The 20,833-nt window shown below is 48.2% G+C and overlaps 1 protein-coding gene across 8 annotated transcripts in view; it reads left to right on the forward strand.

Moving 5' to 3' along the window:
* NPHP4 (nephrocystin 4) overlaps positions 1-20,833 on the forward strand; it is a 172,056-nt gene that overhangs the window by 116,953 nt on the left and 34,270 nt on the right. For 7 of the 8 annotated variants that reach the window (XM_061601417.1, XM_061601421.1, XM_061601420.1 and 4 more), the window contains 6 exons: positions 394-510; positions 3,390-3,541; positions 5,557-5,748; positions 7,079-7,269; positions 14,083-14,243; positions 15,471-15,651. In XM_061601417.1, the coding sequence (XP_061457401.1) occupies positions 394-510; positions 3,390-3,541; positions 5,557-5,748; positions 7,079-7,269; positions 14,083-14,243; positions 15,471-15,651 (994 nt within the window). The remainder of the gene's footprint in view (positions 1-393; positions 511-3,389; positions 3,542-5,556; positions 5,749-7,078; positions 7,270-14,082; positions 14,244-15,470; positions 15,652-20,833) is intronic. The other variant, XM_061601422.1, reaches the window with a different exon arrangement.

Genomic DNA, 20,833 nt, shown 5'->3' on the forward strand with positions numbered 1-20,833 from the left:
CTTAGGATTGGACTGTGTGCTATTGTTCTCGACAGACTTTTCTCCCTGCATGTGGTAAAGGTGATAGTTCAGGAGTGGGCTAGGGTAAAGGCGTATTTCTGATGAGTCAGCTCATTACACGCAGGGGAGTGTTTCACATGATGGTGTCTTCAAAAATATCGCACACAAACACCAACCTTCAGGCTGAAGTGGTACAGTGTAAAATTTAGCTGACTGCCCCGTTCTGCTTTCTGTATGGATCAGTGCTTAATCACAGCACAGTGAAGCTGCTCCTTTAGGGATTCATCCAGTCCAAGCACTACAGATTGCCTCTGTCCCCTCCACACCCCTCGCTACATCAGAAGAGCAAGCGGAGGGGATACTTCCAACTTAACGCTAATCTTTTCATTTCAGCTATCAATATCCCAGCTCTCTGTGTCTCCAGGGAGCCACTCCTCCAAGCCCCCACTGCAACCATCCGGAGGTGCTCTGCTGTCACAGTCCTCGGAGGCTCTGAGGCAGGTGCAAGAGGTAAAGGCTTGCACTCTCTTTTTGTCCCAAGAAATCCCCTCGAGTGCAACCTGATGTGGGCCACATCAACCCTTTCTCCACCAGGTGGTCTGATATGGAAGTCTTGCACGTTTCAGAATATTCTGGAGCATGAACATCCAGTCAGGGCCGGCGCTACCACTGGGCAAAGTGAGGCAGATTTTGAGGGGTAGTGCATGAACATAGCCATACAGCCAGCCCTGCGCACCCTAAACTAGCTTACTGCCCTTAGGTGCCATGCAGGATGATCTACCTGTGTACACATTACCATTCCCTCTGCATCCAGGGCACTCCCTCTACTAGTGTTCGAAGCTGCATACACACTGTGTTTGCCACAATCCATGTTGTCCCTGCAGTTTCTTGAGAAACACTGCTGTGGGATGCCTTTTGCCTCAAACCAGCGTCAGTCTGACTGGAAAACCTAAGCCACATTCACTTTGTGGTTAAGCCAGGCGTATATATTTGAGGCAGCCTTTGCGCTTCTGCAGATGAGCGCTCCTGCGCAGATGACAGGTTCATGTATGGGGAGGAGGTTGCAGGGGCGGGGAAACCAAACAGGTAATACGTGTTGGATGAAGACACCCCCGCCCCCTCTCTGTTCTGTACAGCAATGTGCAAATGCAACTTCAACCGCAGTGGGGGGAAATGACCTTGCTGTGCTTTAAGCTGCTAATGTGCACATGTCCTCCCTCGTTGCCAGTGTAAGATTCAACTTGCCAGCCTGGTTGGCTTCTGTATGTGCAATGGGGGGAAGGGGAGGCACCGTCTTGTCCTTCGCCTCAGGAAGCAAAACACCGTGGGCTGACCCTGCATGCAGTAGCCTTTCATGCTCTGCTTGTGGGATTCCCAGAGGCACCTGCTTAGCTGCTGTGAGAGTTAGGGTGCTGGACCAGATTCAACAAGGCTCCACTTACGTGGTTATACCAAACACTTCCCTGTGACTGCCCTTTTAAAAGGAAAACCCGACCCTGAGAAATGGTCAGGCTTGCTGTATTCAAAGGTAGGAATTGTGCAGAGAAAGCTGGAGGCTGTTGTGCAAGAGGTCCCCTTTCCTAATATGGCAAATGGAACAGGTTCAGAGGAGGGCAACAAGGATGATCAGGGGACTGGAGACAAAGCCCTGTGAGGAGAGACTGAAAGAACTGGGCATGTTTAGCCCGGAGAAGAGGAGACTGAGGGGAGATATGATAGCACTCTTCAAGTACATGAAAGGTTGTCACATAGGGGAGGGCCGGGATCTCTACTCGATCGTCCCAGAGTGCAGGACACGGAATAATGGGCTCAAGTTGCAGGAAGCCAGATTTCGACTGGACATCAGGAAAAACCTCCTAACTGTTAGAGTGGTACGACAATGGAACCAATGACCAAGGGAGGTGGTGGGCTCTCCAACCCTGGAGGCCTTCAAGAGGCAGCTGGACAGCCATCTGTCGGGAATGCTTTGATTTGGATTCCTGCATTGAGCAGGGGGTTGGACTCGATGGCTTGATAGGCCCCTTCCAACTCTCCATTCTGTGATCCTATGAAATGGTAACACGTTCCCTATGTACACAATTTGCTGGGAGAAGTGAGCAGCTGATCCTTTGGGTGGCAGTCCTGGGTGATCTCTCTCTCCAGTTTCCCTCTGGAGCTGTAAATGGGCCTGTTCTTATTCTTCACAGGCTTCCACCCAATGCCGGTTGTGTAAAATAGAGGGTAAGCTACTCTTAAAGCTCTGTGTCTCCCCCCTCCCAACAGTCATTTGAGATGAAGATCAAGTATTGCCCTTGTTCTTGGAAGTTGCAGACCGATATTTAGGCTGTGTGTGCACGTAGTTTGAGCTTTGAACATTTTGGGTTGTGTCCAGTGCTAGTCCTACTCAGAGCAGACCCCTTGAAGTTAATGACATGACTAACATTGCTCATTAATTTCAGTGGGTCTACCCTGTTGTAAAGCTTAGCTGGATACAACCTATTGTTACTATTGCCAAGCTCTCCAGAACAGGAGAATTCTTGGATGTATAAATTATAGCACAGGTTTGCACAGTTTCCTATTTTGCATAATGTATTCTTTTTTGCTGGGGAGGGACAAGATGTGGTGTAGGGTGTTGCATCCCTGCCCCTCACCTCAACCAACCATTGGAAATCTTATGCTCATGCATCCTGCCAGCTCACTTTTGCCACTATGAGGGCTAGCAACTCGGCTGTTGTTTTAAAAACTGAAAGCTGAAAGTCTCAAGAAGCTCCCCTGTGCCACATTGTGTGCTCCTTCTTTTGCACTTGTTTAGAATCACAGAAATCACACAGTCCTGCTGAAGAGCCATGAAAAAAGCAAGTCAATGCCAGCATTGTTGAGGAAAGACTCTGGGCACCTCTGCCTGGAGATTTTGAAATGGGGTTGAATATATCTGGTTAGCCTAGGCACAAGCAGACAGGGTGAGGGCTCTAGAATCTGGTGTGGAAAGGCAGAGCCTCAGAGGCGTTTTGACCATGGTTGCTCAAATGTTTTCATAGAATTGTAGAGTAGGAAGGGGCCTATAAGCCCATCAAGTCCAACCCCCTGTTCAGTGCAGGAATCCAAGTTAAAACATACCCGACAGGTGCCTGTCCCGCTGCTTCTTGAAGCCCTCCAGGGTTGGAGAGCCCACCACCTCCCTAGGTCACTGGTTCCATTGTTGTACCACTCTAACAGTAGGACGTTTTACTGATGTCCAGCCGAAATCTGGCTTCCTGTAACTTGAGCCCATTATTCCGTGTCCTGCACTCTGGGATGATCGAGGAAAGATCCTGGCCCTCCTCTGTGTGACAACCTTTTCATCTGTCTGTGTGGTGCTGTCCCTGCATGCCAGCCAGTTTGCCTGTTTTTTCCTTTCTCTCATTTGATAGCAGGGGAACCCACGCGGAGCCATCACCCACTTGGAGTCCGACCTTAGCTATAGCTCACTGGTTCAGGAATCATCCTCTGCAGATCAGCTCCAAGAGTTGCCCTTCACCCCAGTGCATGTGCCCATCATGGCCCTGGGCCCGCGCAAAGGAAGGTGAGGTTGGGGGAGGCAGGGCCTATTCCCCAAGCATGCCTGTTGGTGGACACTGACGCAGAGGACAAGCTTGCTTGACGAGCAGGCTTTTGAGGAAGTGCTGCTGAAAATGCCGCGCCCTCATTGGCAGAAATAAGACGAAGGAGGGACTTGTAGGTCTGGGTGGGGAGGATTTCAAGAGGGAAGAAGGTGATGCTCACCCACACGTCCTGTCTGGAATGGCAAGAACCTGCTGGGAAATCAGATGCAACATTCCTTGGGACTAGCAATAGTCAGCCCGTGGCCCACAAGGCAAGATGTGTTTTGTTTGGACCCTGAGGTGGGCGGAGGGGAGATGTAGACCTCGGCTGTGCCTACAAGCTGCACTGTGCTGACTGATCGGCCCTTTGGATGAGTCTGGCGCTGTTGCAGGGGTGGAATATCCATGCGCTGACTCTTGCTTTTTGGAGTAGGAAGAACTTTGGTGGGTCTCTGTTGGCACGTGCCTGCCATCCCGAGCATCCGCTGCATTAGACTCTTGCCCCCCTCCCTCTTGTTTCCTGGGCTCCTGCTGGAGGATGGAATCCAGCAGATCCATCAACAGGAGCAATTGCTGGTCTGTGAGCCAGGGATGGGGACCCTGCTGTGTCCCTGGAGGCATCATTGGACTCCAGCGCCCCAGTAGGCAGCACCGCCAGTGGCCAGGGAGGATGGGGGTTGTGGTCCAACAGCATCAGGAGGTCCACAGGTTCCCCAGCCGTGCTCTAAGCTAGGCCTGCCCCTTCAAACCCACGCTGGGCACTGGGATGGACCTCTCTCGCAGATTGCCCCAATAGAACGATCCTCGGGCACCTCTGTCTCAAAGCCTGTGCTCCAGGTTTCAGGCAGAAATCAGGTGATTAATTAAGGGCAGGGGAAATAAACACACCCACCTTTCCTCATCCCTCATTCTTAGCTGGCTCCTCCTAACACGTGCACGGCTCCTTTCTGTGGACTGTTTTGTTGGGACACACCTCTGGGCCATCTGATGAGTCCAAGATGCTGTGGTGCTTTTGATCCTGACACTTATTCTTACTATTTATTTTATTTATTTATTATTCGATTTATATCCCGCTCTTCCAGCTGGAGCCCAGGGCGGCAATTTATTGTTTCTGTAGTGCCATCAATGCCCACAGTGGCTTACAGAGTGACATAAAAAGAGTCAAGCCTTTGCTCTGGGGAGCGTCCAGTCTAAATGCCCAGTCAGGGATCGCCTTCATCCAAGGACCACCTTGGGAGCACCACCATGTTCTGGAGGATGGAGAAGGGGCGGAGTGAAATTTTGGAAAAACACCGTTGTATCCAACTAACAACCATTGGGCTGTATCAATGTTAGTCCTACTCAGAGCAGACCCATTGAAGTCCATGGTCATGAGTTACTTAGTTCCCTTCGCTTCAGTGGGTCTGCTCTGTGTAAAACACAGTTGGGTGCAACCCATATGAATGAACAGAGCTCAGTTGCCATGTCCACTCATTTCAGTGAGTCTGACCTGAGTAGGGCTAGCCCACAGTAGTTGGTTCTGTGATTCTCAGAACTGGCATGGGACACGGAGCTTCTTTGTGCCGCAGTAACTGAGAAAGATTTGGTTAGTATTCAGCTTCTTGCCCCAATCGACTTGCATGTGGGGGGAGGGGAAGTACAGGATATGTCTCCCCCCCCCAGCATCTTTTCATGCCGCCCTGCATAAGCTTGGCTCCCATCTTGAGAATCATAGCCTGGAAGAAGATGCAGGTCTTATTTGCAAAATGAAGGAGCCAGCCGGTTTTTCTAGGAGCCAGGTAGAAGAAAACCCTTGCTTCCTGCTCTCTGCAGAAACTCAGGAGCTAGGCATCTGCCCAAGGTTTTTGGCCAGTGGACACCTAGATTTTTGCACCCCTGCTCTTAAGGTCATCTGATTCCTTCCGGATATGTGCTGGGGGGGGGGGCACAGGCTCAGAGCCTGTGGCGGTGGTGACATCTCATTTCCCTCAGACTCAAATGCCTGCCTCTTCTTCAGCCCTAGCACTGGCCTTACACGGGCCTCTCTTGCCCGCCTACAAGCATCTGGATTCCCTGAGCTCCTGGACTGCAACAAGGAGCCCGTCCAAATGGTGGATCCTTCAGACCCCTTGAACTTCAACCCGCAACGGGAAGAAGCTGACCTCCTACAAAACAACGAAATCATCTTGCAGTTCCTTGCATTTACCAGGTAAAACCTGTTTCTGGCCGTGTGTAAGATAGATCCTACTCAAAACTGTCAGTGGAGCTTGGGTTTCATTGTTATCGGAAAATGCTTCTGGATTTGCAGTGGCTTTTCAACAGCTGCCTCAAAACAGCTCCTGTTTTCCTTCTGGACACACAGCACTTTGCACACACAAAAAAAATGCTGTAAGCACGAGACAACTGTTTTGTTGTTATTGTAAAGCTGCAGAGAGCAATGTACTTTGTGAAATAGCTGACAGGGAACCCAGCTGAGGGAGTCAGAGCAGTCTCTGAGCTCGTCCACGAGGGTTAGGAAGAAACAGACATCCAGATTCAGTGTTTACAAGATCTGCATAACCATTTGCCAAAGAATTTACTCCCATCAGATACGCAGATTTCTTCAGAAAATGTATGAAAACGTGGCTCAGCTCCAATTTAACCTTAAGGACAAGGAGACATCCTTATTTCTGATTTTCCTTTTCCCAATGAGTCTGTGCTGATCCAATCCATCCACCCTGAGGGTGCGTGGAAGAGGTTGGTTGTGATGTGACAAAAATGTAGAATTGCCTATATAGAATAGCAAAAGGCCCATTTGTATCTTAAACTTGTGTTTTGCATTATACTGGGAAGCTTCCTCTGTAAGGACTAGGCTCTTGCAATGTCATCATTTGGATAGTAAAAACTATACCAGCCACTGCTTCCATGTTTCCAAAAGTATCTATGCAGCCATGAGGTCTAGAAACTTGCTTTTGGGGACAGCAGAGGGGTGAAAACCAAGATTCTCAGGGATTTAATTTTGGGTGTTTTAAAAAGAACAGAAACTAAAATGTGTTGAATTAGATCTATAGCCCATCCCATCCCAAGGATCCAGAGTTGGGTAAAAAGAATCTAAATCACTAGTCTTTTCTTACCTTGCTCTGAACTGAACTCTGAACCTCAATGGCCAGTTCAAACAGGTAGAAAGTACAAAGCTTCCAAAATTGCACAAATTTGTAGTAGGAAATGGTTGCAAAGACAGCCAATGCAGGGAGTTGACAGAAAGACCAATCTTTTAGCTGAGGCTGATCGGAAGGTAGCAAGGTCACAACAGTGACTCACCGGGAGACAGAGCTGGCAGCCTCTGCTGTTGGGAAGGCAGGTTTCAGTCTTGCAGAAACTTTTAACTTCTAAATGAATTAACTTTGGACTGCACTCCAGCATTCAGTGGGAGGTGCACTAGGTCTGTCCAGTGTGCAGCATGGGAATTGATGGCTCATAGTGTAAGGCTGTTGCTATCTCAGGATTTAATCCCAATGGATTTTATTATTTTCTCTCCTTTTGGGTTGTTATTCAACAAGGACTGCAGAGGACAGCACAGCCTCAGAGATGTGGCCAAAAACCATCTATTTCACCTTCCAGTTTTACCGGTTCCCTCTGGTAATAACACCCCGATTGCAACTGGTCAAGGTGGAACCCTCTGGGACAGCTCCGTTCGTTTCCTCTTCTCACATCTTGGTGCAAATTAAGGAAGACGGGACCCTGAGCTGCGGTAAGGCCTGAGGGTAACAAATGGGCAGAATCTTTGAGGACTGGATTTCCCCTCCCCCCTCCCAAAGTGCCAAACTCATTTTCTTCCCCTCCCTCCTTCCCTCCCTTCCCCCTCCTTCCCTGCTACCCTTGGTCAGCTGCCTTCCCCAGTATTCCTCTTTATGCTGTCCCTCTTCCTTAGAGACTTCTTCCTACCCCGGTCCCTCTCTCTAGGATCCGAGAAGCTTCATCAGTGTCATTTGGAGGTCCTGAGCATCAAAATAGCTCAGTTAATGCCTGGCAGACCCTTTCTGACATCAGGGCAGTTCAGCCAATTTCTGCCAATGGCTTCATCATCCAGCATTTTTTTAGGATACTGCCAGCAGTTGCTTAGAACTGGACAAGTGTATATTTTTACTGAAGCTTAGCCTGGACACATTCACCCCCCCAAAAAATACAAGGATTCAATGTGTAAATAAGTGACATTTCTACTCTCCCTTGAACATCTCAGCAAGCACTCAGATACCTCAGTTTCTGAAGAGAGGGAGAAAGGCTACCATGTTGAAGAGTGTGAATTGCAGGGAGGCTTGAATCCAGCTGTCTCTCAGTTTTAAAAACTAGGCCCACCAAGAAGGATCATTCCCCATCCAGACTACAGCACTCAGAGTAGACTCAAAGCTTGTTGTGATGTCCCACAGCAATACAGTTTTCATCTGCCAGTCAGCAAAATTCTTCCTTCTGCTTTGAGCCTGATGGAGGTAGAAGCTGAAGAGACACCTGAGAGCAAGGTTAACTCGTTTTTAATAGGTCTCTCTCAACTGACAACAAAGCTCAGATAACAAGAATCAGAATCTGCTGTGCTATCAAGTCTTCATTCCTTCATCACGCAAGTGTAACTAGCAAAGCCCGCCATTTGAGAGACATCACTTCAGGTGCTGCATTAGCGTATTTTCCATTTTTCCTTTCCCCCTTTGAAATGGGTTCAGCTGTCAAGCTGGAGAAATAGCTCGTTGGCATACGTGCACACCGAGTTTTATTCTCCCAGGGCTCTAGGCAGAATTGTGAGTTTCCAATTCATTTTACAGGTTTTTCTTCTCCTTGAAATCAGACATGGGAGTTGAAAACAAGTGCTCCTTGTTTTCTCTTTGAAAGCAGACATGGGGGTTAAACGGATATTCAAACTTAAATCGTAGAATTGTGTCCTGCACGTGAACATTCATTCCAGAGTCTCAGTATTCAGTGGAGATACTGTGTTACGTACGAACAAAAGTGCCAAATGAGTGAGTTACACCCAGAGGTCTTCAGCTTCAGCCAATTAAAATTTCTCTCCCACAGCATATGAGGAGGTAAACGCAGATGGGGTTTGTATTTATTCGGGCTTGAATCCTAAGATCAATTCACTTAAGGGAGTTCATAGAAGGAAGATTTCCCATCCTCTTCTCTCCTTCCCACCATCTGCCCCCTACAGCCCCTCCCACACTGTTCAGGAGGGACCCCAATCCTCCAGAGAGGCTTTTCAGAGGTTGAGAGGGGTGGGGAGGGCTGGGAAGATGGGAAACTTTCCTTCTGTGTCCCTAACTTACCTTAGGATTTCTGCCGTAAGCATTTCTACCCTGCCTTTCATTCTAAAATTCCAAAGGCAGCTTATGAAATAAAACGCTAAAACATAGCTATAGTGAAGCAAATGTCAAACATCAGTGATAATTTGAAAGCAGCCTCAAAGCCAACAGGAGCCACTAAAATAAATTCGCTCTAACTGGTGCCTAAAAACCATTGGCTGCAGCTCCAGGCAAGCAGGGCAGGAGGTAGGTCTCCACAATGGAGATGCTACTACCAAGAAGGCTTCATCTTCTCATTTCACATGGTGGAATGTTCCTCTACACAAAAAGACTCCTGTGCATAGAAATCTAGCATATCAGGGAGAAAGGTAGGCCAAAACCCTTTATTTATTTTATTTATTTATTAAATTTATATACCGCCCGACTAGCAATAGCTCTCTGGGCGGTGAACATAAAACAGCATAAAAATACAATAAATAACAAAACAATACTAAAATACAAGCAACAATCCAACACAATAAACATTTTTAAAATTAAATCAGTGTAACTTAAAATGCTTCAGAGAATAGGAAGGTTTTGACCTGGCGCCGGAAGGAGAGCAGAGTCGGCGCCAGGCGTACTTCCTCGGGGAGACTGTTCCATAGTTCAGGGGCCACCACTGAGAAGGCCCTAGATCTTGTCATCACCCTCCGGGCCTCCCTGTGAGTTGGAACCCGGAGGAGGGCCTTCGTAGCAGAACGTAGTGCACGGGCCGGTTCATATCGGAAGAGGCGTTCCGCAAGGTATCGTGGTCCCGCACCGTATAAGGCTTTATAGGTTAATACCAACACTTTGAATCTAGCCCGGAAACATATTGGCAACCAGTGCAAGCTGGCCAGAACAGGTGTTATATGCTCGGACCGCTTGGTCCTTGTCAGCAATCTGGCCGCCGCATTTTGCACTAGTTGTAGCTTCCGAACTGTCTTCAAAGGTAGCCCTACGTAAAGCGCATTACAGTAATCCAAACGTGAGGTTACCAGAGCATGTACCACTGATGTAAGGTCCTCTTTACTCAAATAGGGACGTAGCTGGGCTACCACCCGAAGTTGGTAAAACGCATTCCTAACCACCGAGGCTACTTGAGCCTCAAGTGAGAGGGAAGAGTCTAAAAAGACTCCCAGACTACGAACCCGGTCCTTTAGGGGGAGTGTAACCCCGTCCAGGACAGGGTATATATCCACCATCCGATCAGAGAACCCGTCCACCAACAGCATCTCAGTCTTGTCTGGATTGAGCTTCAGTTTGTTAACTCTCATCCAGTCCATTGTCGAGGCCAGGCAACGGTTCAGCAAATCGACAGCCTCACCTGAAGAAGATGAAAAGGAGAAGTAGAGCTGCGTGTCATCAGCATACTGATGACAACGCACTCCAAAACTCCTGATGACCTCTCCCAACGGCTTCATGTAGATATTAAAAAGCAGGGGGGACAAAACTGACCCCTGCGGGACCCCATATTGGAGAGCCCGCGGTGTCGAGCAATGTTCCCCAAGCACTACCTTCTGGAGACGACCCGCCAAGTAGGAGCGGAACCACTGCCAAGCAGTACCTCCAACTCCCAACTCCGCGAGCCTCTCCAGAAGGATACCATGGTCGATGGTATCAAAAGCCGCTGAGAGATCAAGGAGAATCAACAGAGTTACACTCCCTCTGTCTTTTTCCCGACATAGGTCATCGTACAGGGCGACCAAGGCTGTCTCAGTGCCAAAACCGGGCCTAAAACCCGATTGAAATGGATCTAGATAATCAGTTTCATCCAATAGTGCCTGGAGCTGGCCAGCAACCACCCGTTCCAAGACCTTGCCCAGGAATGGAACATTCGCCACTGGCCTGTAGCTGTTAAAATTGTCTGGGTCCAAGGAAGGCTTTTTCAGGAGTGATCTCACCACTGCCTCTTTCAGACAGCCCGGGACCACTCCCTCTCGTAAAGAGGCATTTATCACTTCCTTGGCCCAGCTACCTGTTCCATTCCTACTAGTTTTTATCAGCCAGGAGGGGCAAGGATCCAGTACCGAAGTGGTTGCACGTACCTGTCCAAGCACCTTGTCCACGTCCTCGAGTTGAACCAACTGAAGCTCATCCAACAAAACAGGACAAGACTGTGCTCCGGACATCTCACTAGGATCTACTGCTATAACTTGAGAGTCTAGGTCCTGGCGGATACATGAGATCTTATTCTGGAAGTGATCGGCAAACTGATTACAGCGGGCCTCCGATGATTCCACCGTGTCCGGAGGGTTTGAATGGAGAAGCCCCCGGACAACTCGAAAGAGCTCCGCTGGGCGGCAAAGAGATGATTTAATAGTGGCAGCAAAATGATGTTTTTTAGCTGCCTTCACTGCTCCTACATAGAGCTTAGTCGAAGCACTAACCAGCGCATAATTGTATCCGTCGGGAGTTCGTCTCCATTTCCGCTCAAGCCTCCTCCTATCTTGCTTCATCGCTCTCAGCTCCGGAGTATACCATGGAGCTGTATGAGCTCTACACAGGAGAGGGCGTGCAGGAGCGATCGTGTTTAATCTGGTATCTAGTTGTTTATGTGCGAGGTTGTTGGAGGGGGTTGTATGAAGAAATATTCAGACATGTTTGCTGGTCTACGACCGTAATAAACTTATTGTATTGTATTGTAATATTCAGACATGTGAAGCCCCTCCTTCATTTGAAATAGTACAGAGATCAGACACAGGTTTAGTATATATTATCTGCTGTTTGTAAAACTAGGACAGAGCGTCAGGCACTGGTGAGCATCAGGGCTGAGATTTAGAAATCTAGAATGCTGACTTTGGTGTTGGTTAAGCAGATTTTTATTTATTTATTTAGAGTCCTACACATCCAAGCACCCAGGCTGTAGTTTTCTATTTCATTCTGCAAAGTGCTGTTTGGTCTTATTAAAGCCTTGTCCCAGGGGAGGTGAAGTCACATCCCATCTCCTGCTGAGTGTCTCCAGTTCATAAAGCCGCCCTTATCCCATGTGGAATAGTTAATGGGAATTAAAAATTGGGGGAGACGCACATTAATGCCATTCTGTGCTGGGATAGGACACTCCCGGTGTGACTCTAAAAGTTACTTAGCCAGATCTTTCATAATAGCCTCGATTATTCTATTTATTAAAGTGGAGTCACAGCAGTAGCCCCTCGTTTGCTGATGGCTTTCTTTTTTAACGACAATAACAACAAAAAACTCTTGAGAGTTTATCATTTTGTTGGAACTGAACTGCTTGTCTTCTTTCGCTCCTCAATTGCTCTCTGGGTCCATTGACAACTCCTTCATTGTCCCAATTAAGAAGGCACAAAGTCTTGGCTTTATCTTACATTCCTCCCTCTCCTTTGTTCCCCATCTCAAGTCTGTTGGCAAATTAAGCTTCTTTGGCCTTGCTCTGCACCAATCCACCCTTCTGTCCTCCATTCCCTTGGCTAAATGCTTCTTCATGCCAGGGGAGCCCATGACTGCTGCTGCAGCCGTCCTCTCCCTCGCTGCCTGAGCTCTCCCGCCTCTCTCCAGAACTCTGCTTTCAAAATCCTTCTCTCCAAGCACTGACTAAACCCAGACCTGCTTAGCTTCAGCAGCTTTAGTCCTTCGAGGGAAGTGGGAAACTCCTGCTTTGCCTTCAGAAGGCCCCAGGTTCAAAGTCCTAGAGAGCCACCGTCAGTCCATTTGGACAAAGGGTGGGAGACCTCAGGCCCAGGGGCCAAATGTGGCTCCAGACGCCTCTCCATCTGGCCCTCAGAACCCTCCGCAGGCCACACGTCCTCACCTGCCCTGCTCTGCAGGGCTTTGCCCTGGATGGAATGTGTCCCTGAGCTGTGATAAAGCCTCTTTCTTGCCTGGATGAAGGCTGGAGATGTGTGTGTATGTAGAAACCTGACTTCTGTGTTACTGGGAGATGAAAGTCACATCAGTTGACCTGCCTGTGGCCCCAGCGACCAATGGCGGTTCCCCTCCCACCCCACGGTTGGCTGTGCTGGAATGGGGCCCTCAGGCTGAAAAAGCCTCCCCATCAGCTGGATGGACCAATGGTCTGACTCAATGTATGGCAGCTTCCTATGTTGGCGATGAGAGATGCTAGTGCAGTAGCAGAGCACATGCTTTGCATGCAGAAGGCCCAGGTTCAACTGCCAGCAGCCCAAGTGGGATGTGGAATGCCCCTGCCGAAGCCCTGGAGAGCTGTTGTCAGTCCGTTGCTAGATGGACGAGAGGTCAGAACCAAGGCAACTTTCTGGTGCATCCAGGGCCTTCGGAGTGTTGCTGCTCCCCATCGAGTGCAAACGTCTCTTTCACGCCTTTAAGAGTTCTCTGTGACTTTGCTTCAGTGCATCTTTCTCCCCTTATTTCCCCTTACATGCCCCCCCACTTACCTCTGGGTGTTGCTCCTCCATCTCTACCACCTCATCTGCCTGGATGTCTTCTTAAACAGCTCCACTCTTTCTGTCTCGCTGCCCTGCATGTTTGGAACTCCCTCCCAGGACACCAGTATGGTACCACTGTGGAGACAGGGAAAGGTTAGAGCAGTGGTTCTCAGGTTCTGTTTTAAGGAACCGTGAGGGTTCCCTCAGAAGCTCGTCAAGGGTTCCTCATGAAGGAGGTTAGTAACGGTAGGCCAACATCCCTGACAGACAACTTGCCCAACACAGTTTTGAGTGTCTTCTCGATCACACTCTCAGTCCCCAGAGGAGGGCAATGGTGAAGCCAGACAGGCCTGATGCGAGGCTGAGGTGCCATCTTAGAACATGCCCCAGAATCCTCTGCCATGTGCTGGGGTTCCATAGCAGATGCTCAGAGGTTGCCAGTCAGGTTCCTCAAAGACAGAAAGTTTGATAGATGCTGGCATAGAGTCACACACCATTCTAGTCCTCATTGGCATTTCCAGTCTAAAATTGGTTTTCCAATCTAACTTCCAGTGTGGGGGTGGGGGTTCACCATAGAGATGGCAAGGCCTAGAACAACACAAGTCCATACGGAGTCACGGCCAAGGGAGGCTTTTGTTTTTTATTGGCGCCCTTTCATTTTCTTTTAAAACCTACTTTCCTGAAAGAGGTTTGGGCCCAAAATAGACATGACAATTTGGGTGCCTATTTTTTTCCTCTTCCTCCACAGCTGATTGCAGCAAGAGGTGTTTTTGTGGGCTAGTAACTTTTGTGGACCAATTCAGAAGGCCATTGTGGACCTTCCTGGGAGGGGACCTTGTCTTTTGCTTTGGGCTGTATTAATAGCACACCGGTAACGAGGGGCTTTCTCTTCAGGCTCCCCAGGCTTCCAGCTGAAATATATGGTGGATCCTGGTTTTCTCAAGCCAGGCGAGCGGCGGTGCTTCATCCATTACCTCGCTGAGCATACCCTGCAAATAGATGTGTGGGACGGGGATTCCTTGCTCCTTGTCGGATCTGCTGCCGTGAAGCTGAAGGTGGGAATCTCTTGCTGGCTGTTATGTTGGAACTGACTCTGGGGAGGGAGACATCCCCAGGGCCAATTACGAAATCGGAACATTCTGAGATGACTTGACCTTCTTTTAAGCTACGCGCTGATTCCACTCCCTGTGGATTATTTCAGCCTTTGCCCAGCTGGTGTCCTTCAGATGTCTTAGACAACAGTTCCCATCAGTCACAGCCAGCAGGTTGTGCTCCCACTGGGGATGGAACGGTCGGTCTGTTTCGCTTCTCTCCGTTTCTCACTTTTCCAGCGTTAAATTCAGTTCTCCACATTTCTACAGTGATCTGCAAAAAAATTTAAAACAAAATCCGCATGAAAATTCTCCACCATTTTAGTGCGAATTTCTCCAAAAAAACACATTTTTGGAGGCAGTTTTGACAAAAGTACACATTTTTGCAACCATTTCTCATCATTTAATGCCTTTTTGCATGTTATTTTCACTCACGTATTCATTTTTATCCACACTTTCCCCTAATAAATGCATTTTTGTGAATGTTGTTTAGTTAGCGAACTGCACCCCAAAATCCTAATAAATGTGAATTTCAAAGGATGGCTGTGTTTCGCTTCTCATATTGTTTCAGAAATTGTGAATTTGATAATTTCGAACTGAATTGAAATCCTCACCCATCCCTGCCTCCCACCAACCTTAGCACCATACAGTTGTGCTGGTTGGAGCTCATGGGAATTGTAGTCCAAAGCAACTGGAGGGTACCAGATTTGTGAAGGCTGGTGCAGACAACGGTAAGCTCGATGGACCAATGACCTAACTCAGTGTATGGCAGTGTCCATGGTTCCTTATGGCTGTTCATGGCTAGAAGATTTTTTCCCCCAAAAAAAGAGCATTGATGATTGCTAAGTGGCTACTTGGTGGCTACTAAGTAGATGCAACCCACATTCTCAGGCCGGAAGCTGGACAGAAACAGTTGGGAGTGGCAGCGTAGCCTGCAAAGGAGACAAACTTCTTGGCTTGGACTACTGGTGAAAAGAAGGACTCTGATGGGAGTTGTAGTACAAAACATCTAGAGGGCACCAAGTTGGGAAAGACTGGATTATACCTGCTGCCCGTCAGAAGGCCAGTCTGACAACCCATTTCAGGGGATTTCTCAAAAGAGGACTGGTTTCTTCTTGGGCTTACACGCTCCTACACAGGCACCCACCCACCTGAATTATCTGTTACTCACAGACTTCCCTTGTTCCACAGCACTCGCTCCGCCAGGGCCGGCCAGCCATTCAAGTCCACCATGAGTTGGAGGTCGTCACCATGGAATACAAGCAGGATGCAACAGTGATGACTGGGGAGGTTCTCAAGCACGGGGGTGTGAAGCCCATCGGAGTCCATGCTGTTGTGAGAGGAAGGCTTCACCTGAGCCTGGCTAACATTGGTAAGAGCCCTGTCTGTTCAGGCACTTCCTTTTGACTTCTGTGGCTCTTCAGCCTCATAGAAACAGACCTTCCTAAGCAAGGGCTCAAGCAATACCTGGGAGCTCCTCCACGATCTGCCCCAGGCCAATCTTGTTTGAGCCTGAAGGACAGGTGTCAAAATATCTCCTCCCAATCTGGAGCAAACACGTACAAATACAAGCTGGCCCAGTTAACGGTTTAATGACCTTGTCTACTTTGTTCCTCACTGCACAGGGGAAACAAACCACAACCCCCAGTTTAGTGTTGCGTCCAAACCAGGGATTGTGTTTTGTTTTGCTCCCAACAAACCACAATCAGTAAGTGAAGAACAGACCTTGGCTACAGAACGTGTTTTTTTGGAAGCGAGACAAAACGCAGCCCCTGGTTCAGATGCAACACTAAACCAGAGATTGTGGTTTATTTCCTCTCCATGTGAGTGGCGTGGAGCAAAGTGGCCGTGATTCAGTCATGCACGGTAAACCATGGTTTATGGCTTGCCATGACTTGCAAAAGTGGCCACTGTGATGCAATTGTAAGATAGAATGGCATGACTGTTGTTGTCTTACAAGGAAAGGGTGTTGTCCTTGTGAAGTGGGAGGGCTGGCTTAACCTTTGAAATGGATGGAGAACAAAAGTCTGGTGGAGGATCATTATTGGTTAGGAAAGACTCTGTTCCTTATTGCCCTGAGATCCTTACTTGGGTTTGTCCTCTCAAGGGTGGCTGGAGCTAAAAGGTCCTTGGCTACCTTCTTCTTATTTTTGCCAGGAATGCCAGTAGCTTTGGGGCAGGGTTCCCCAACCAGTTCACCTAGGGATGCTTGCGGAATTTCATCACTGCTAATTCTGATATGAACTGACTTGATCTGCACCTCCTCCCTGGACTAACATCCAGATTAAAATGTCAATTACCCACTGGATTTTGCAGTTCCTGAATGTTCCAACACAGCTCACAAAATATCAAAACTGTGAACTTAAGAGAGAAAATATATTTTAAAATGTGCATTTTGAGAGAAAGACTGCTAGAAACATGAATTTAAATATGAATTTTGTGTGCATTTAAAAAAAATAATTTGCAGATAAATGCTGAAACAGGACCAAATGGACTCAGGGGACACAGACCAAAGTGACACAGACCAAAAATAGTCTGATTCACCTGTATCTAGTTCCAACAGAGTTCAGACAGGTGTTGTTCAGTAATGAAATCCTGGAACAGGTCAGCAAGGCACCCCGCCCTCCACTCTGGCAGTGCGGCTGCTTTGTTTTTGCTTTCTGTTTTAATAAAGCACCAGCACCATCCACTGCGTTGGTTCCACAAATCAGAGCCTGACAGGGATACTTCTAGGGAAGAGCCTCTTGGGACTTTGACAGAGCCGGGGTGGGCGTGTCCCACCTGATCACACAAGCTAGCACTTCATATGTCTGAGACAGGTATCAGCTTCACAGCCAGTGATGAACAATGGTTTGGACTGTTTAGAGAGAATTTTCAGCTTCTTGCAGGTGGGGCAGGAGGGTGGGAGAGAAAGGAGATCCCCACCTTGCATTGTAAATGCTTATTATGCCCCCCGTGACCTGACAACAGTAATAACATTGGGTTGTCTCAGCACACTGGAAATACACAGGTCATTAATTCTGCTTAGTCTTGTTTACAAGCAGGCAAGCCAAGGCAGCGTTGAAGGAGACAATGTGGAAAAGGCAACACTCAATTAGATGCCAACAAAAAAACAAGACGGGGGACGTAGGGAGGGGGGGAAGCGGCACAGAACCATACCTGGAAGGAATTGGAACCCAGACTCATAAGAGCCTTAACACTGCAGGGCTCATAGCAAGTGCTTTAATTCACCTGCCTGTAAAAAGGCAGAGTGACTCCATTTAAAAAAATAAAAATTAAAAAAATCTTATCTTCAGAAGAAAGATTAGCTTTCCATTCTACCGTATCATAAATTGACATTTCATACTTTGCCTGCAAGAGGGTGATAAGCTCTTTTGCAAGAGGGGTGGGAAAGGGACGGGACTGCGATTATCAGTCCTGAGATGACTCGAATGCCAGGCCAGGCAAGAAAATTGTCTAATGGTGAAGAGAGAGTCAAAAGGACTTGGCAAGTACTGGTGTATGCACCTCCCTTCTTCCCCTCTTTTGACTCCGCAGCTAATGTTTCTTGTTTCCGTGGTGTCCCAGAAAGGCTGGGTTTGGCTGGCTGAGCCACGGGGACTCTTCCGTGCAAGGTTCATCCACTTGCCTTGCGGAGTGGACAGGGACGAGGCCGTGGGAGACTCCTTTGCAAGTGCCACGTCCGTTTCTGCTCTCTCCTTGTGGGAACATAAAAGCATGATGGCGTGATGCTGCTCGCAGTCCCGGCCCTCCGGACTGTTCCTCTTGCCATCCCAGCTACATGTTACTTTAACTGGTGCCAGGGGGAGCTGTTTACGGAGGCCCAGGGCCAGCTCCACCGTACCTTATTTATTGAACAAAATGTGTATACCACTTGATTGCGAAAAACCTCTAAGCGCTTTACAAAAAAAGTTAAAATTATCAATAAAAACAAGTAATTGAAAACATTTTTAACACAGCAGACTAAAAAGAGATTACCGTTAGGCAGAGTGAGGCAACTGCCTCAGGTGTCCGATGGTGGTGGGTGGCAGTACCACCCCCACCTGTTCATCTTAGCCCTTCCCTTCTGATGAAGGGCATTCCAGAGGATGGTGGATAACGCTGTCCCATCTCCAGGGTTGAAATAAGAGTCAGCTGGGAATGGAATGGAGGGGCGCCATCCTGTCCTTCGTTTCAGACTGCAGCGTGTCTTGGGCTGACTCTTCTAAGGCTAACTGCAGTGTGTTGGTGAGAGAGAGATTTTTGCTGGGATTGCAGCTGAGGAAGGCACCTTCCCTCCCTGTGCAGTGACATCCCAGTGAAATCTGGAGTCTGCCCCCCTGCCCCACATGCCAAGGATTAAACTTTAAGATTCCTGTGATGTGGCTTCTAGACACGCAATGAAAGTGATGTCTAGTTTGGCCCTTCCCCACCCGTCCATCTTGTTCACTCCTGGCTGTCACAGAAATCTGGTTTCTCCTGCTGATGCTGGCATTACTTTTCCTAAACGTTGTTGCAGGGTCCCTGTTCTGGTGGTGGGTGGGTCACATTCTCAGCTTCTTTCCGTGGCGTCTCCAGTTTCAGAGTCCATGCTCTTTGAATCCTTTTTCCTTTTGTTACCGTGTGGGTGACTGCACCTTCACATCCTCCTGGTTCATCTTGATTTGGAATCCCAGAGTGATCTTCCCCCCTCTCCTTTCTTTTGTTCTTGGTGATTCCAGGATCCACGGGACCTTCTGCTTGGCTCAAGATCCTTTTGCCCTCACCCCCTCTCTCCCACGCTCCTGTGCTTTCTGTCATTTCTTCGAACTCTTTAGCTTTCCACCTTGATTCTGGGCCGGGAGTTGAATGTGGCTTGCCAGGCATCTCTGTCTGGACTCTCTGCAGCAGGCCACACCCCTTACTGGCCCTGGGCCACTCCTGGAGTGCTTTGGCGTGGCTGTAAGGTGCCTTTCAACTTTGACGATGCCTCTTGCCTTGCTCCTGGGTGGGGTGGGGTGTCAGAATGCAGCCAGCTGTACAAAGAGCGATAGCAGTGGCTCCACCCTCTTGTGCCTGCCCCCCTACCCGCTTTCCCCGCTGGCCTCACCTGCTATTGGCACGTGGCCCCTGGTAGATTGCACATGAGAGAAACCGGCCCTCTGGCTGGAAAGGATTCCCCATCCTTGCATTCTTTTTCTCCACCTTGTTTCCAAAACTTGTTCAAGATCTTCATTCTTTTGACCCAGATCAGTTCCCACCTCTTGAGCTTCCTTGGTCTTGTTCCCTGTACTCCTCCATACTCCTCTTCCGTCTCTCACGCTAGAGACGCTTTTGCGCCTTTTCTTTTTCTTCATCCCTCTCTTCCTCAATCTGCCTGCCTTAACGACCTTCATTCTGCACCAGCGCAGCTGGACACGACTGGCACAAATCTTGCTCGATATAATTGTAATGCATCCTACCCAGTTTTAATATTGTTGTTGTAGATCTATTGTTTTTATTGTATTACTGTATTTTATCAATTGTATTTTAATAATTTTGTAAGTCGCCTAGAGTGGCCATTGGCCAGATAGGCGACGAAGAAATTAAATTTATTATATTATTATTATTATTCCTCTCTTTTATGTTCTGCTAAACAATCTTACCTCTTCCCTTTATTCTTCAGTGTCTCTTTGCTCACTTTAGTTCTCTTGCTTTGCCCTCCTCCTCCTCTACCTATTTCGCATGGTTGTTTTCCCCAGTATTGTTATCTGTCTTGTGTCCAGGTTACTCCTCACAGTTGAGTTCATGATCCCTGGGGCAGAGACCTGTATGTTTTTATCCAGAGACCAGTGGCAACTGCCCCCCCGAGCGTCTCTAACAAATTGCCCCTAGCCATTGCCTGCTGTAGCTTTACAAATCAGTAAATAGAAATGAATGGCCCCTTCACTCTTTTAGAAGTATGGCTGCATTTGTTCTGGCATATTGATGGCCAGAAAGGAAAGCAAGAAGAGAAATTCTTGTTGTTGATGTTTGCTTCCATGCTTAGTCTCCTGGAGGTGATGCTCAGTAGCCATGGGTGATCAGGGAGCAGCCTCCCTCAGGGAAGGGGCCACAGCTTTAGGGGTAGAGCATTACGTGCAAAACGTGCCTGGTTAAAAAATTAGCTTCGGTGCTCCAGATAGTGGGTAGGAGCTTCTCCAAGCCTGGCTTAGAGGTAGGTTAATGAAACGGGTACAGGTCTGGTTTTAATAATTTCCATTTGTTACCTATCTGTTTTCAGGTACAATTCAAAATGCTGGTATTAACCATTAAAGCATGGAATGGTTTGAGACCAGGACACCTTAAAAACTGGCTTCTCCTGCATGAGCCTGTCTGAAAAGTTAAGATCAGCTTTGGATGCTGATCTGTGTGTCCTTTTTGTTTGCTTTCAGCAGCTTGCAACATAACCGTCAATAAATAATCCCACATATGGAACTTAATAAGATAGCAGTACTTCCCTCTTACCACCTAAAGGTCTGGCAGAGCAAAAACGTTCAGCTGAAATCCAAAGAGCAGTAGGAGTGCCACTGCAGAGAAGGTCCAGTCAAGTGGACTTTTGTTACCAATGGTACATC

This window comes from Rhineura floridana, chromosome 18 (assembly GCF_030035675.1).
Source record: "Rhineura floridana isolate rRhiFlo1 chromosome 18, rRhiFlo1.hap2, whole genome shotgun sequence".
Taxonomy (NCBI): Eukaryota; Metazoa; Chordata; class Lepidosauria; order Squamata; family Rhineuridae; genus Rhineura; species Rhineura floridana.